The 16,765-nt window shown below is 47.0% G+C and overlaps 1 protein-coding gene across 1 annotated transcript in view; it reads left to right on the top strand.

Moving 5' to 3' along the window:
* LOC122542252 (caspase recruitment domain-containing protein 11-like) overlaps window positions 1-16,765 on the top strand; it is a 119,658-nt gene that overhangs the window by 75,473 nt on the left and 27,420 nt on the right. The window contains exons 11-14 of the mRNA XM_043679794.1: window positions 6,728-6,759; window positions 9,217-9,335; window positions 11,365-11,417; window positions 15,683-15,803. Of these exons, the coding sequence (XP_043535729.1) occupies window positions 6,728-6,759; window positions 9,217-9,335; window positions 11,365-11,417; window positions 15,683-15,803 (325 nt within the window). The remainder of the gene's footprint in view (window positions 1-6,727; window positions 6,760-9,216; window positions 9,336-11,364; window positions 11,418-15,682; window positions 15,804-16,765) is intronic.

The following is a 16,765-nucleotide window of genomic DNA, read 5'->3' as shown; positions in this document are numbered from 1 at the left end:
CGCCTACACACACATACCCACATATACATACACACATACACACACACATACACACACATACACATACACACACATACCTACACACACACATACCCACACATACACACACACTCTCACTAACTCACTCACACACACACGCACACAAACATACACACACACACGAACATGAATATATAAATATACACACAGGCACATCCATAGACACAGACAGACGCAGACACAGTTTGGGTAGCAGAAGGGATAATTAAATGGGTCTGGGGACGGGGCTAGGGTAGTCAGAGCAGCCTTGCTTGACGAGCCCACAGATGGTGGTTTCTTCCTGCACTGAGCCTACGGATGTCTCAGTTTACAGTGTGCTGACAGCTGGCAGCTGAAGCGAATCCAGGACGCAAGGCCAACTGTGTTTTTCTGTTAAGTCAGTTTGCCATCGCTGTGCTCAGCAATCTGACGCTGAGGTGCACAGTAGCAGCAGATGCCTGTGATGCCTCGATTCCTCAGTCTGTCTGTCCTCAAACCTGTTTGCACAGCTGGTGGGAACTCTCTCTCTGATTCACTCGTGTGAATTGAGTTTGAGCTGCTGCAAGTTAATTACTTTGACTTGACCAGCCGCTGAGACAGACATCCCCACTCTGTAGCAGACAGTGTTTATCTTGCTGATAATTTGAATTGTGCTCAAATATTTCAAATACTCTTGAGCAGCTGGAAAGCAGAAACCTGGAGGTGACGCTTGTGAGGAAAGGCAGCTCCATTAGTTGTGTTAAACTATATGAAATAAACACTTGTAACAAAATACCAGGCAAAAGCACATCTTACAACCACTTACAGAGTCATTTCATGGTGGTTTCTATGACTGTGAGTGGTGGTGGTGTAGAGGTATTGAATAGAATTAGCTTTATTGTCACGTGCTCACATGAGTGAAATGTTTACAAGTGCTACTTATGGCACCATCTTAGATACAAGGTACTTAGATATTGATTCTTAAATACAAATACTTAGGGATAAAAAAGTAGAAAATAACGAAATAAGAAGTCCAGCATTACAAATCATAGGAATAAATTAGAAAAGTAAAGACATAAAGTTCAGAATAACAGTCCTTCCAACTCAGTCCACGCTGGCAACTAGCCTCCAGTCCACACTGGGCCTTGACTCCAGACCACGCTGGGCTTAGGCCAGGAGTCCGAGACCACGCTGAGGCCGGGAGTTTGAGTCCACACTGAGGCCTGGAGTTAGAGACCCACACTGAGGCCGGGGGTTAGAGACCACACTGAGGCCGGGAGTTAGAGACCACAATGAGGCCGGGAGTTAGAGACCCACACTGAGGCCGGGAGTTAGAAACCCACGCTGAGGCCGGGAGTTAGAGACCCACGCTGAGGCTGGGAGTTAGAGACCCACACTGAGGCTGGGAGTTTGGGTCCACACTGAGGCCGGGAGTTTGAGTCCACACTGAGGCCGGGAGTTAGAGACCACACTGAGGCCGGGAGTTTGAGTCCACTCTGAGGCCGGGAGTTTGAGTCTCACACTGAGGCCGGGAGTTTAAGTCCACTCTGAGGCCGGGAGTTTGAGTCCCACACTGAGGCCGGGAGTTTGAGTCCCACACTGAGGCCGGGAGTTTGAGTCCACTCTGAGGCCGGGAGTTTGAGTCCCACACTGAGGCCGGGAGTTTGAGTCCACTCTGAGGCCGGGAGTTTGAGTCCCACACTGAGGCGAGACCCACACTGAGGCTGGGAGTTAGAGACCACACTGAGGCCGGGAGTTAGAGACCCACACTGAGGCCGGGAGTTTGAGTCCCACACTGAGGCCGGGAGTTTGAGTCCATTCTGAGGCCGGGAGTTTGAGTCCCACACTGAGGCCGGGACTTAGAGACCCACACTGAGGCCGGGAGTTAGAGACCTACACTGAGGCCGGGAGTTAGAGACCCACACTGAGGCCGGGAGTTAGAGACCCACACTGAGGCTGGGGGTTTGAGTCCACACTGAGGCCGGGAGTTAGAGACCCACACTGAGGCCGGGAGTTTGAGTCCACACTGAGGCCGGGAGTTAGAGACCCACACTGAGGCTGGGAGTTTGAGTCCACACTGAGGCTGGGAGTTTGAGTCCACACTGAGGCCTGGAGTTAGAGACTCACACTGAGGCCAGGAGTTAGAGACCCATACTGAGGCCGGGAGTTTGAGTCCACACTGAGGCCGGGAGTTTAAGTCCACACTGAGGCTGGGAGTTAGAGTCCACGCTGAGGCCGGGAGTTAGAGACCCACACTGATGCCGTGAGTTAGAGACCCACGCTGAGGCCGGAGGTCCGAGTCCACACTGAGGCCGGGAGTTAGAGACTCACACTGAGGCCGGGGGTTCGAGTCCACACCGAGGCCGGGTGTTTGAGACCCACACTGATGCCGGGAGTTAGAGACCCACACTGAGGCCGGGAGTTAGAGACCCACACTGAGGCCGGGTGTTAGAGACCACACTGAGGCCGGGAGTTAGAGACCACACTGAGGCCGGGAGTCTGAGATATGTCACTGGACTAGCAATACCCAGTCCTCTGGCCAATGATCTGATTTAAATACCCTAGCAGCTGCTGACACTTGAATTCAAAAAAGCTATTAAATACAATGCTAGCCTTGTGTAATTATCATTTAGTTAATGGGTGATAACGTATTTGTAGGTTATTGCTCCTGTTAGGGTAATTTGAATTGCACTTTTCATTAGCTCCAGACTGTGAGGGGTAGTTATGGTTGGGGCTGTTAGCTCAGTTGGCTGGATGGCTGGTCTGTAATATGGAGTGATACTAAGCGTTGGCTGAGGGTACCAGCAAGGGCTGTCCTCAGTCTCTCCTCTTACCTTTGGTGTGGTGACCCTCAGGTTAATCCACATCAGATGTCTCCCTCTGTAATAAGAGGGTAGGACTATGGTGATTTAGCCTTTTTACAATTCCGTGGTAACGTCAATGGACTAGCAATTTGAACTCCGCATGGTGAAATTTGATTGCAAGAAAATGTCGAATAAGGAGTTGGCTTAATGGAAAACCATGTCAATTGTCCCAAAACCCATCTGGTTCATTAATGTTCTTCAGTGAAGGTAATCTATCATTGCCAGGAAAATTGGACATGTGGTTGGAGAATTAACTTGAGAGGGAAGATTAGATTCCCCACACCGCCCCTCCGAAGAGTAACCCATCCAGACCCATTTCCCTCTGACTAAAGCACCGAACACGATGAGCAATTTAGCATGGCCAATTCACCCGACCTGCACACCTTTGGACTATGGGAGGAAACCGGAGCACCCGGAGGAAACCCACACAGATACGGGGAGAATGTGCAAGTTCCATACATACAGTTGCCTGAGTCGGGAATCGAACTCAGGTCTGTGGTGCTGTGGGGCAGCAGTGCTAACCACTGAGTCACCGTGCCACGGTATTACCAGAAGGATCCCAGATTTCTGAAACGTTTTTAGGAAGGATCACTGGACCTGAAACATTAACTCCGATTTCTCTGCACAGATGCTGCCAGACATGCTGAGCTTTTCCCAACAATTTCTGCTTTTGTTTCTGATTTCTGAGGGATTGAAATGGTTCCGGGGCAGGTGGTCTGGAGACTTGTACCATCACAGGGAGATTTGCTGCTGTTGTTGGGGAGAGTTTAAACTAGCTTCAGGGAAAAATCTGGTATGGATTCGGACAATACATTTTTATAGAATTATTACATAGTCTACAGCAACTGCATTCCTTCAGGCAATTAAACCCCCCGGGTAGGGGAATACAAAACCACAAGGCATAAGTTTAGAGTGAGAGGGGGAAGGTTACAACGGACCTGAGAGGCAACTTCTTCATGGTACATGTATGGAATGAGTTGTCAGAGGAAGTGGTTGAGGCTGGTATAATTACAGCATTTCCTGAAGGAGGGCTAATGCCCGAAACGTCGATTCTCCTGCTCCTTGGATGCTGCCTGACCTGCTGCGCTTTTCCAGCAACACATTTTCAGCGCTATTTACAGCATTTAAAAGGCATCTGCGTGGATATATGAATAGGAAGAGTCAAGATTAGAGTGGTGCTGGAAAAGCACAGCAGGTCACGCAGCATCCGAGGAGCAGGAAAATCAACGTTTCGGATAGGAGCCCTTCATCAGGAATGGTTCCTGCCTGAAACTTCGATTTTCCTGCTCCTCGGATGCTGCCTGACCTGCTGTGCTTTTCCAGTACCACTCTAATCTTGACTCTAATCTCCAGCATCTCCAGTCCTCACTTTCGCCCATATGAATAGGAAGGGCTAAGAGGGATATGGGCCAAGTGCTGGCCAGTGGGACTAGATTAGTTTAGGATATCTGATCGGCATGGAAGAGTTACACTGAAGGGTTTGTTTCCATGCTGTACATCTCTATGACTGTATGATCTTTGATGTTCTCATAGATACATCACTAAAGGCTAAGGTGCAAGTTCAGCGAGCTACTAAGAAAGTTAATTGGAATGTTAGCCTTAATTGAAAGAGCATTTCAGTCCAAGAATGTGAAGTTTTGCCGCCATTATGTTGAACCTTGGTTAGGCCCCACCTACGGTCCTGTATGCAGTTTTGGTCTCCTTATCTTCGAATATCTTCCTGCCATAGAGGGAGTGCAATCAAGGTTCACCAGATTTGTTCCCAGGAGAGTGGGACTATCCTATGAAGAGACAGTGGACAAACTGGGCCTGTATTCCCTAGAGTTTCAAAGAATGAGAGGCAATTTCATTTGAACCTACTTAAAGGGATAGACAAGGAGAGGCAATGGTATGGTGGTATTATTATTATTATTATTATTATTATTATAAATTAATTCAGTGATTCAGGTCATGATCTGGGGACCTGGTTTCAAATCCCTTCATGGCAGATGGTAGACTTTGAATTTGAATTCAACAAAAACAAAATCTGGAATTAAGAGTCTACTGATGACCACAATTCCATTGTCGATTGTTGGAAAATCCCATCTCATTTGCTAACGCCCTTTAAGGAAGGAAACTGCCATCCTTACCTGGTCTGGCCTACATGTGACTCCAGACCCACAGCGATGTGGTTGACTCTTAACTACCCTCTGGGCAATATTCCCATCCTCTGAGTGAATTTGAAAGGAAAAGGTGAGATGATTTCCCCTAGCTGGGGAGTCTACAAGGAGGGGACCATAATTTAACAATAAGGAGGAAGCCACTTAGGACTGAGATGAGGAGAAACATTTTTGTTCATAGGTTGAGTAAAATAGTTTTCTTGAGTACGTTTAAAGTAGAAATTGATAGATTTTCAAATGCAATGATTTAATGTGATATGGAGATAATGAGAGAAACTGGCATTGATGTCTTCAATCATTATGATTGTAATGAATATAGAACAGGTTCATTGGGCTGAATGGCCTGCTCGTGTTCTTATGATACTATGTTCCTAACCTTATCTAAATATGATTCAAAACCCTCTCAAACGCTGAACTGCTCTCTGAAATGGCCTTGCAAGCCACTCAGTTCAAGGACAACTAGGGATAAGCAACACATGTCAGCCTTACTAGTGATACCTATACTTCAGATGGCAAGTGTGACCCCTGACCCCTGCCCAAAACCCTCTACCCCAAATGTCTTTTAGTTTATTGTCACCGAATGAGAAATCAGGCTCCCATCTAGCTGTTAGATTGTGAGCTGGGAGGGATTAGGATCTGCATTAAAACCACCATCTGAGATAAATGGGGTCAGTTTGAATGTCAGAAACGGACAGGACTGGGTGTAAAGGTCATTTTCTATCCTATCCCACCTCATCCTCTCATTATACCTGCTGTAAATCCACAACTTCATTCATTCCTGTGGAATCCTGAACTGAGTTAGAATTGATCCCAATTTCTCCTAAAGCCGTTACCCTGAAGGATTGTTCAGAGAAATTGGATATATCAATGCAGCTGACTACAATATATGAAAAGCCTACATAGAGTCATACAGCGCAGAAACAGACCCTTCAGTCCATGCCAACCAGCTATCCTAACCTAATCTGGCCCCATTTGTCAGCTTTTGGCTCACATCCCTCTAAACCCTTCCTACTCACATACCCATTCAGATGCCTTTTAAATGTTGTAATTGTACCAGCCTCCACCACTTCCTTTGGCAGCTCATTCCATACACGCACCACCCTCTGCATGAAAAGGTTGCCCGTGAGGTCCCTTTTAAATCTTTCCCCTCTCACCCTAAACCTATGCCGTCAAGTTTTGGACTCCGCTATCTTGGGAAAAAGACTTTGGTTATTCAACCTAACCATACCCTTCATGATTTTGTAAACTTCAGTGAGGTCATCCCTCAGCCTCTGGCGCTCTGGGGAAAATAGCTCCAGCCTATTAGTCAGTGTATTGAGTATAGGCGTCGGGAGGTCATGTTGCAGGTGTACAGGACATTGGTTAGGCCACTTTTGGAATACTGTGTGCAATTCTGGTCTCACCCCTCAGCCTCCGACACTCCAGGGAGCAAAAAGCCCCCAGCCTGTCCCTGTGGCTCAAACCCTCCAATCCTGGCAGCACCCATGTAAACCTTTTCTGAACCCTTTCAAGTTTCACAACATCCTTCCTGGAGCAGGAAGAAAAAACATTGAATGCAGTATTCTAAAATGCTGAGAAATTATTTAAAAAAAAACTAAACCCACTTGATATCAATGCAATGAATTATTTTGTAAACAACGACATGACTGAATTACTAAGTGACAATAATGACAACAGCAACATGTCTGTTTCTTTTTAATTTTCTAGTGAGTGAATATGGTGAAGAGTTGTCCCCAGTGGTAAGTTTCCACAGTGTTCGGTGTGCTTGCCTTTGTTATGTGGATTTAATGCATTAGTTGGACTGTTTCCGTTTTAATTTGGTCCTTGCGTGATTTTGAAATTTTCATCCTTGTTTCCCGGTACCTCAATGACCCCACCCTTCTCTATAAACACCTCCTGGTGTACAACCATCCAATGGCCACTGTGCTTCGCAGGTCGGTGTGGACTTGTTGGGCTGAAGGGCCTGTTTCCACATTGTAATGTAATGTATTCTAATCTAATCTAAACCATCCAATGACCACTGTGCTTCCCTCCACTTTGTGCATTTTGACCATTTCCAGTGTTAATCTCTCCATCATTGGTGGGCGTGCCTTCAATTGCGAGGCCACATCATCGAAGTTGACATCTGCTTCTTTCCCGCTTTTGAGGGGTGGCTCAGTGGTTAGCACTGCTGCCTCACTGCGCCAGGGACCCGAGGTCAATTCTAGACTGTGTGGAGTTTGCACATTCTCCCCGTGTCTGTGTGGGTTTCCTCCGGGTGCTCCGGTTTCCTTCCACAGTCCAATGATGTGCAGGTTCGGTGGATTGGCCATGGGAAATTGTCCATAGTGTTCAGGGATATGCAGGCTGGGTAGATTGGTCATGGGAAATGCAGGTTTATGGGGATAGTGGGACCGAATGGGATGCTCTTTTGAGGGTCAGTGTGGGCTGAATGGCCTGTTTCTACGCTGTAGGGATTCTGTAGAAGACGTTCCTCAAGACTCTTTCACCAAAGCCCTTGGCCATCTGCATTAACATCTCCTCTCTGTGGCTCGATGTCAAGCTGCTGTCTATGAAGCTGCAGTAAAGCATGCTGGGACATCTAATGTGTTGAGTCCAGGAGGCTGTGGAGAGTTGAGTTGACAGCTAAGTTGCTGTTCCTCAAGTTAACTCTTCCCTGTCCCCTCTCCCCCCACCCTCCTTCCACTCTCTTAAAACCCCGGGGCAACTAGATAAGGACAATAATTTACATTTCTATCTTCTTGCTGTTTTGAAGAGAGATCAATTCTGCCTGAAACTCCATTTCTGTCACGCTGCGGGACCTGCTGAGTATTTCCTGCAATTTTTGTCTTTAACTTCAGATTTCCAGCATCCCTAGTGTTTGGCTTCTGTGTGCAATCTGAAACTCAGGCTGCATCACAGTCTCCCTGGCCTAGGGATCCTTTTGATTCCTCAGAACACAATTATCCCAGCTATCGGTGCAGTTCACTTTGCTCTAATCAATAATAGAGGCTTTTTGTATGTGTTAACTCCCTCTTGATTAATGACTTATTTGCTTGGAACTTGATACATTGAAACAGGAGAGTTCTCCATTGATTCTTTAAGTTAACAAGCTTGACACCATCCAGGACAAAGCAGCCCACATCCACAAGTATCCACTCCCTCCACCACCGATGCTCAGTAGCAGCAGTGTGTACAAAATGCACTGCAGAAGTTCCCCAAAGATCCTCAGACAGCACCTTCCAAACCCATGACCCTTCCATCTAGAAGGGTAAAGGCAGCAGATACATGAGAACACCACCTGCAAGTTCCCCTCCAAGTCACTCCCCATCCTGACTTGGAAATCCATTGCTTTTCCCTCATTGTCGCTGGGTCAAAATCCTGGAATTCCCTCCCTAATGGCATTGTGGGTCAACACACAGCAGGTGGACTGCAGCTCACCCCCACCTTCTCAAGGGGCAACTAGGGATTGACAGTAAATGCTGGGCCCAGCCAGTAACGCCAACATAACACAAATGAATGAAAAAAAGAAATGGGGACAATACATACATATGGAGTCTTATGGCATGCATTATACCCACCAGTGGGTAACCATGGACCAGAGGACACTCTCGTCACCTCTAATCAGCGTGTCAGAAACTTCTGAGGAAGGGTCACTGACCCCAAAACGTTAACTCTAATTTCCTCTCCACAGATGCTGCCAGACCTGCTGAAATTTTCCAGCAACTTCTGTTTCACAGTGTGGAAGCAGACCATTTGGCCCAACAAGTCCACACTGGCCGTCCGAAGATATCCCACACAGATACAATCCACTACCCTATTATGTTTTTATATTTTCCCCCTGAAAGAGGCACCTAACTTACACATCCCTGGACATGGTGGGCAATTCACCCTAATCTGCACATGTTTGGACTGTGGGAGGAAACCCACACAGACAACGGGAGAACGTACAAACTCCACACAGATAGTCACCCGAGGCTAGAATCGAACCTGGGTCCCTGGCGCTGTGAGGCAGCAGTGCTAACCACTGAGCCACCGTGCCATTTGGGTTTGTAGCTTAATTATCAACATCTTTGTGACACACCTCTCCCCTGGCCCATCAAGTCCTGTGCTGGGGTTTGAACATAGGCTTTACCCCAAACCAGAGACAGGGACAATATCCACTGCAGAACACAAGCTCCTCTAGAAATTAAATCTTAAACCGAGCTGTATTTCAGGAGTTGTTGTGGAGCGATATTGAACACGAGAGGGAGATGAATAGATTATCCATGATGCCATTCCCACCTTGCAAAGAATCTATGATGAGGCGACTCAGACAAGAGGAACCAGCCAGCAGGTAAAATCCTTTGGCATCTTGGACACTTATGGCCTAGTACACAGCAATTTGGGTGAGACTGAGTTCAGAGTTTGGAGTATGCGGCTACCCAGGACAAAACGACTTATGACTTGCCGCTAAACTGGACTCAGTGCTCAACAAACCATTCAAAAGTGCATATACATAACATTGGGTGTGAAAAGATTGGTACGTTTTGCCTTTGCTCTTGTGGGACTGGGAGTCAGTTCCTGAAGAAGGGCTTATGCCCGAAACGTCGATTCTCCTGTTCCCTGGATGCTGCCTGACTTCCAGCAACACATTTCCAGCTCTGATCTCCAGCATCTGCAGTCCTCACTTTCTCCTCAAAGACAGTGAGGACTGCAGATGCTGGAGATCAGAGTCGAGAGTGTGGTGCTGGAAAAGCACAGCAGGTCAGGCAGCATCCCAGGAGCAGGAGAATCGACATTTCGGGCAAAAGCCCTTCATCAGGAATATCTCCTGCTCCTCGGGGTGCTGCCCGACCTGCTGCGCTTTTCCAGTGCCACGCTTTTTGACTTTTTGCTCTAATGCATAATGTTTGTATTCTTCGTGTGACGTAGATAATATTGTGGGCCACTGTCAATTCTGCAGAGTGACTTGCTGGGATTTTGTCTTTACTGCTGCAAAATTCGGTCTGAAATATATATATATTTTTAAGGAGAGAAAGCAAGCTCAGCTGAAGGGGTAAGGCGTAGCAGAGAGAAGCAGTTGCATTTCCATTCCTTTGTGTTGACCTTACGAGCCAGGGGAGAACCCCATTGTGGTTCTGGAAGGGATGGGAATGGTCGAGCAAGATAGGTAGGAATGGTTCAGGCCCCATCACATACAACAAGAGGATCTTCCATGGAGAAAGCCGGAATTCTGTTTCTCGATTAGATTGCCGACAGTGTGGAAACAGGCCATTTGGCCCAATCAGTCCATGCCAACCCTCCAAACAGTAACCCACCCAGACCCATTTTCCTCTGACCAATGCCCTAACACTATGGGCATTGGTTGTAGGCTTGCTCGCTGAGCTGGAAGATTTGATTTCATCAGCTCGATGAGCAAACCTACATCCAGAACCTCAGCCTGAACTACAAATCTTCTCAAAACTCACTAACAATGGGCAATTTAGCATGGCCAATCCACCCTAACCTGCACATCTTTGGATTGTGGGAGGAAACCCACACAGACACGGGGAGAACGTACAAACTTCACACAGACAGTCACCCGAGGCTGGAATCGAACCCGGATCCCTGGCGCTGTGAGGCAGCAGTGCTAACCACTGAGCCACCGTGCCGCCTGAATCATCGGTATGGAAGGTCATGTCATTGGAATGGATATAGCAAAGACAGAGAAACCAGAGAGATTGGAAAGAAGTCTCGACAGGAAGTAGAGGTGGGTGGAAGTGTAATCACCAAAGTTGTGGGAATCTGAAATAACAATGGAAAATGCTGGGAATACCAAACAGATGAGGCAGCATCAGTGGAGAGAGGAAGAAAAAACAGAGTTAATGTTTCCAGTTGATGGCCTTTCGTTAGTTATAGAGTCGTAGAGATATCCGCAAAGATGGGGCTGTTCACAATCAGGAGATACAGTTTAAGGATACGGGGTGGACGTTTTAGGACTGAGATGAGGAGAAATGTTTTCACCCAGAGAGTGGGGAGACTGTGGAATCCTCTGCCACAGAAAACGGTTGAGGCGAAACATTGAATGTTTTCAGCAAGGAGTTAGATCTAGTTCTTAGGATTAAAGGGATCAAAAGGTATGGGGAGAAAGCAGTGACTGGGGAACTGAGTTGGACGATCAGCCATGATCATGTGGAGGCAAGCTCAAAGGGATGAATGGCCTCATCCTGCTCCTATTGTCTACGTTTCTGTGTTAACCTGGGACTCTGGATTGCTAGTCCTGTGACATTGCTACAACGCCACTTTCCCCTTTTCGATAATATGTGATTTGGAGACTTGAGTCATCACCCAAGTGCCTGAAGGAAAGCTGAGTAACGATCTGCATTTGTCTACCCTCCATCCAGGTTTGAATCTTGGCCACTCAGCAGCTCGACGGAGAATGAGGACAGCAGTCCAGGTACACATCCTTTGCTCTGAAATCTCTGGGATAAGTGTGAGCGTGTTGGGCTGAATGGCCTGTTGCTGTGCTATAAAGTTAGTATAACCCGACATAACAATTTGTATAAACATGAGAGAGATGCTGGATATTTGGTCAAAACTGAAGATTAATTGGGGTTTGGGGTGGGGTGAAGTCTTCAGGTAATTCTTCTCCCCCTGAAAACCAAGGTGTAGCAGAATATATAGGCCATTTCTCAAAATACAGTCAACGCGAGGGAAGGGGGGAGACACAAAGGGACATTTTAAAGAATCCCTTCCCCATCCTTTCTTATCTGTGATCCACCTTACTTTTTGAGCAACGTGACCTTTCATTGCTTTGGACATCTTCAGCTGAGATCCTCCCTGCAGACCTACCTAGGAATGAATAGCAACAGCACTTTACAGATGTAACCAGACCACTTGAACCGGAGTGGTTTGAGAAAGCAGCTCCCCACAACCTTCTCAAGGCAATGGACTAGAAACGCTGGCTTAGAGTGTGGCACTTACATTGCACAAAAGGACAAGTATCGCAGGAAGCTGACCTGATTTGAACGGAACTGTGTTGCGCAGAAACAATAAATCAGCCCTGTGTTTCATTGTCATTTTCAAATACCTCAACCCTCCTCATCTCCATCTCCTTTAGGGTCACAGCACAGAAACAGACCCTTTGGTCCAATCCGTCTATGCCGACCAGATATCTTAAATTGCTCTCGTCCCATTTACCAGCATTTGGCCCATATCCCTCGAAACCCTTCCTATTCATATATATATATATATAAGTTAGCTTGCTAAGCTGGAAGGTTTGATTTTGATGTTTCGTCACCAGACTAGGTAACATCATCAGTGAGAGTCTCTGGTGAAGCGCTGGTGGTATGTCCCACCTCTCTATTTATAGGTCTTGGTTTCTTAAGGTGGTTGATGTCATGTCCAGTTATTTTTTTCATGGAAGGTATATAGGATCTAAATCGATGTGTTTATTGATGGAGTTCTGGTTAGAATGCCATGCCTCTAAGAATTCCCGTGTGTATCTTTGTTTCGCCTGTCCTAGGATGTGTCCACAAAGTTACCAACACACTTAAACTGCGACTAATTAACCTAAAGGATCCATTAGATACCACCAGCTAAACTAATGTCATTTACAAGATACTATGCAAGAACTGTAAAAAAAACACTATATCGGACAAACTACCAGGAAACATGCCACCAGGATACATGAACACCAACCGGCCACCAAAAGACAGGACTCACTCTCACTAGTTTCTATACATACAGACAAAGAAGGACACCAATTTGACAGGGATGACATACACAGGACAGGTAAAACAAAGACACACATGAGAATTCTTAGTGGCATGGCATTCTAACCAGAACTCCATCAATAAACACACCGATTTAGACTCTATCTACATTCCCATGAAAAAAAGAACCAGAAATGACATCACCCACCTTAAGAAACCAAGACCTATAAATAGAGAGGTGGGACATACCACCAGCGCTTCACCAGAGACTCTCACTGATGATGTTACCTCGTCTGGTGACGAAATGTCTGAAAACAAACCTTCCAGCTCATCGAGCTAACTTACAGACTTATCATCAATCTGAGCTACAAATCCTCTCAAAAATCGCCATCCTATCCATGTTCCCATCCAGATGCTGTTAATTCTGGTTACTTGCGTGTTCCTGATATTAATTGTTCCGTCTTTGCAGCCTTGCCTTCACCTAGTTCCTGAGTAGGGGAGTTCCACTCTCTAACCTCCCTATTCCTTCACATTGCACCTCTGTCACGAAACGTTTGGTTGTCTCTCTTTCTTATCTCCACAGATGGTTCAGTGTCAAATTTCTGCCTCATAACACGACCTTAAAAATGTCCATTATGGATTGGATTGAATTGCTGTGATTCTTATTAATCTCAAAATAATACAGAGATAGTTCTAAATCTAAATGCACCTGTGATGGTAAGGCCAAGTGTATGGGGATTGCAATTATTAGGTGCTTTGTTTTGACTGGCACAGATTCAATGGGCCAAAAGGCCTTCTTCAGTGCTCTTGAGAGTTAGTCACCATTGTCTTAGCAGACCTTAGGGTTAATTTTTGATTAGAGAGAGAGAGAGAGACAGAGGACTAACAGAGTCTTAATCTAAGGGCTACCACGAAGGGAAAGATTCAGAAGGAGGCTCCTTTATAGTGACCTCGGCTGGTGTGGGAATTGAACCCACGTTACACGTGTCAAGCCAGCTATCCAGCCAACTGAGCTAAACTGACCACCTCTGTTCTGTAGGTCTCTATAGAGTCATAGAGATGTACAGCACAGAAAGAGACCCTTCAGTCCAACGTGTCCACGCTGACCAGATATCCCAACCAAATCTAGACCCATTTGCCAGCATTCGGTCCATATCCCTCCAAACCCTTCCTATCCATATACCCATCCAGATGCCTTTTAAATGCTGTCATTGTACCAGTCTCCACCACTTCCTCTGGCAGCTCATTCCATACACACACCTCTCTCTGTGTGAAAGGATTGTCCCTTTGACCCCTTTAAAATCTTTCCCTTCTCACATTAAACTATGCCCTCTAGTTTTAGACTCCCCTACCCTGGGGAAAAAGACCTTGCCTATTTATCCTAGCCATGCCCCTCATGATTGTATAAACCTCTATAAAGTCGCCCCTCAGCCTCCGACACTCCAGGGAAAACAGCCCCAGCCTGTTCAGCCTCTCCCTGTAGCTCAAACCCTCCAACCCTGGCAACATCCTTGTAAATCTTTACTGAACCCTTTCAAATTTCGTAACATCTCCGATTCTAACACTTCATTTACGTGACTTAAATCATTCTGAACCTTCCCACAAACAAAGACAGAAATTGCTGGAAAATCTCAGCAGGTCTGGCAACATCTGTGGAGGGAAAGCAGAGTTAACGTTTTGGGTTCGGTGACCCACCTTCCGAACTTTACAGAACTACCAATAGACAAGTGGGGGTTTGGTTAGCACGCTGGTTTGTGAAGCAAAGTGTTACCAACAGCATGGCATCAATTCGTACAGTGCCCTTTGTACCCAGGAACATCTCAACCTCACCTGAGCTGTGGTAATCCTTGGATTAAATGCTCCTTTGTCACTTTCTAATGAGAGAGTGGGACATGGCCGCTTTATTTTACCTTTATTACACATGTAGTCACATGCCACATGCTACCCTTGATCTGGAATTTTCTCTCTCTCTCTCTCTCTCTCTCTCTCTCTCCCCGAGTCAAGAGTTTGTCACTTGACTCATTAGCTCCACCTTTAGATTAGAGTGGTGTTGGAAAAGCACAGCCGGTCAGGCAGCATCCGAGGATCAGGAAAATCGATGTTTCGGGCCTTCGTTAGGACTGAAGGCAGGGAGCCTCCAGGGTGGAGAGATAAATGGGAGGGTGGGTGGGGCTGGGGAGAAGGTAGCAAAGAGTACAATAGGTGGAAGGGGGGTGGGGATGGAGGTGAGGGGCTGAAGGTGATAGGTCAGGGAGGAGAGGGTGGAGTGGATAGGTGGAAAAGGAGATAGGCAGGTAGGACAAGTCATGGGGACAGTGCTGAGCTGGAAGTATGGAACTAGGGTGAGGTGGGGGAAGGGGAAATGAAGAAACTGGTGAAGTCCACATTGATGCCCTGGGGTTGAAGTGTTCCGAGGCGGAAGATGAGGCGTTCTTCCTCCAGGCGTCTGGTGGTGAGGGAGCGGCGGTGAAGGAGACCCAGGACCTGCATGATCTTGGCAGAGTGGGAGGGGGAGTTGAAATGTTCGGCCATGGGGCGGTGGTGTGGGTGTCCCGGAAGTGTTCCCTGAAGTGCTCTGCGCACATTGCTGTGAGTGTGGTGTGGAGGATCCGAAAGGAGGACCGTTGCTTGTGGTTTTGAATCTACAGATTGTAGATTCTATTGTATTCTTTGCTACCTTTTCCTCAACAACCCCCTCCCATTTATCTCTCCACCCGGAGGCTCCCTGCCTTTAGTCCAGATGAAGGGCTTTGCCCGAAACATCGATTCTCCTGCTCCTCGGGTGCTGCCTGACCTGCTGTGCTTTACCAATGCCACTCTAATCTAGACTCTGATTTCCAGCATCTGCAGTCCTCACTTTTGCCTCATTAGCTCCACCCACATCCTCTGGCAATCAAGCACTGTGCAAGAATCAGTGATCAGGCAAGCTTAATCAAGCATGGCAATGCCTGGTACTGGTTTTACTTTGTTAAGGGCACTATATAAATGCACATTCTCTCCTTTCCAGATGAAGGTCACCTGCTTAGCTTCTCCCTCAATCCTAATTTGTTTGGAGCCAGCTTTCACCCACAGTCAGAAGATCCGAGCAAACTAGCCGTCAGTGATCAAGACGACAGAAATGAAAAGAGGTAATTCTACTTTCACTTTCTTATCCTGCGAAATCCTGAAGCTTCAGAATTTTGGGCAGATGATTAAAAAGCAGCAGGAGACAAGCAAAAGGAGCATTCAGGTGAACCGACTTCACTCTGCATCTCCCCAGTGCTCTGAATAGAAGCCCTACAGCGTGGAAACAGGCCCTTCAGCCCAACAAGCCCTCCGAACAGTAACCCTCCCAGACCCATTCATCCCTGACTAATGCACCTAACCTACACATCCCTGAACACCATGGGCAATTTAGCATGGCCACATCTTTGGAGTGTGGGTGGAAACCAGAGCGCATACACACACGCCGACACAGGGAGAACATGCAAACTCTACGCTGACAGTTGCCTGAGGCTGGAATCGAACCCAGGTCCTTAGTGCTGTCAGGCAGCAGTGCTAACCACTGAGCCACCATATGGGCCTTTCCTTACTATCAGTTCCATGTTTTTGACTCCTCCATCTGCTGTTGCAAAGTATATGGAGTCATACAGTAATACAGCATGAAACAGTCCAGCTCCTCCATGCCAACAAAATATCCTAAATTAATCTCGTACACCTTCACAAAGAAGACTCTTTGTCTGTGCCTTTCTGTCACTGATTCACCCCCCCCCCCCCAACCTCCAAGTGCTGCTAATGCTACAGCAGGGGGTGCACTCACCCCCCATGCAAGACTAGCTATTAATGGGCAATATTTGGAACGTCTGCACTGTGTTTGGAACATGACTGGATTCACAGGGACAGGATATGAAACTATTCAATCAGCAGGTAATGGGCACAAGCTGTTGGCTATTGGGGGACCGGGCGATGGGGGCCAGGGTCTGCACTGGTTTGGAACATGACTGGATTCACAGGGACAGGATATGAAACTATTCAATCAGCAGGTAATGGGCACAAGCTGTTGGCTATTGGGGGACCGGGCGATGGGGGCCAGTTACTGGGGACAGGGAGG

This window comes from Chiloscyllium plagiosum, chromosome 39 (assembly GCF_004010195.1).
Source record: "Chiloscyllium plagiosum isolate BGI_BamShark_2017 chromosome 39, ASM401019v2, whole genome shotgun sequence".
NCBI classification, from domain to species: Eukaryota; Metazoa; Chordata; class Chondrichthyes; order Orectolobiformes; family Hemiscylliidae; genus Chiloscyllium; species Chiloscyllium plagiosum.
This window is presented reverse-complemented; position numbering and strand designations above follow the sequence as displayed.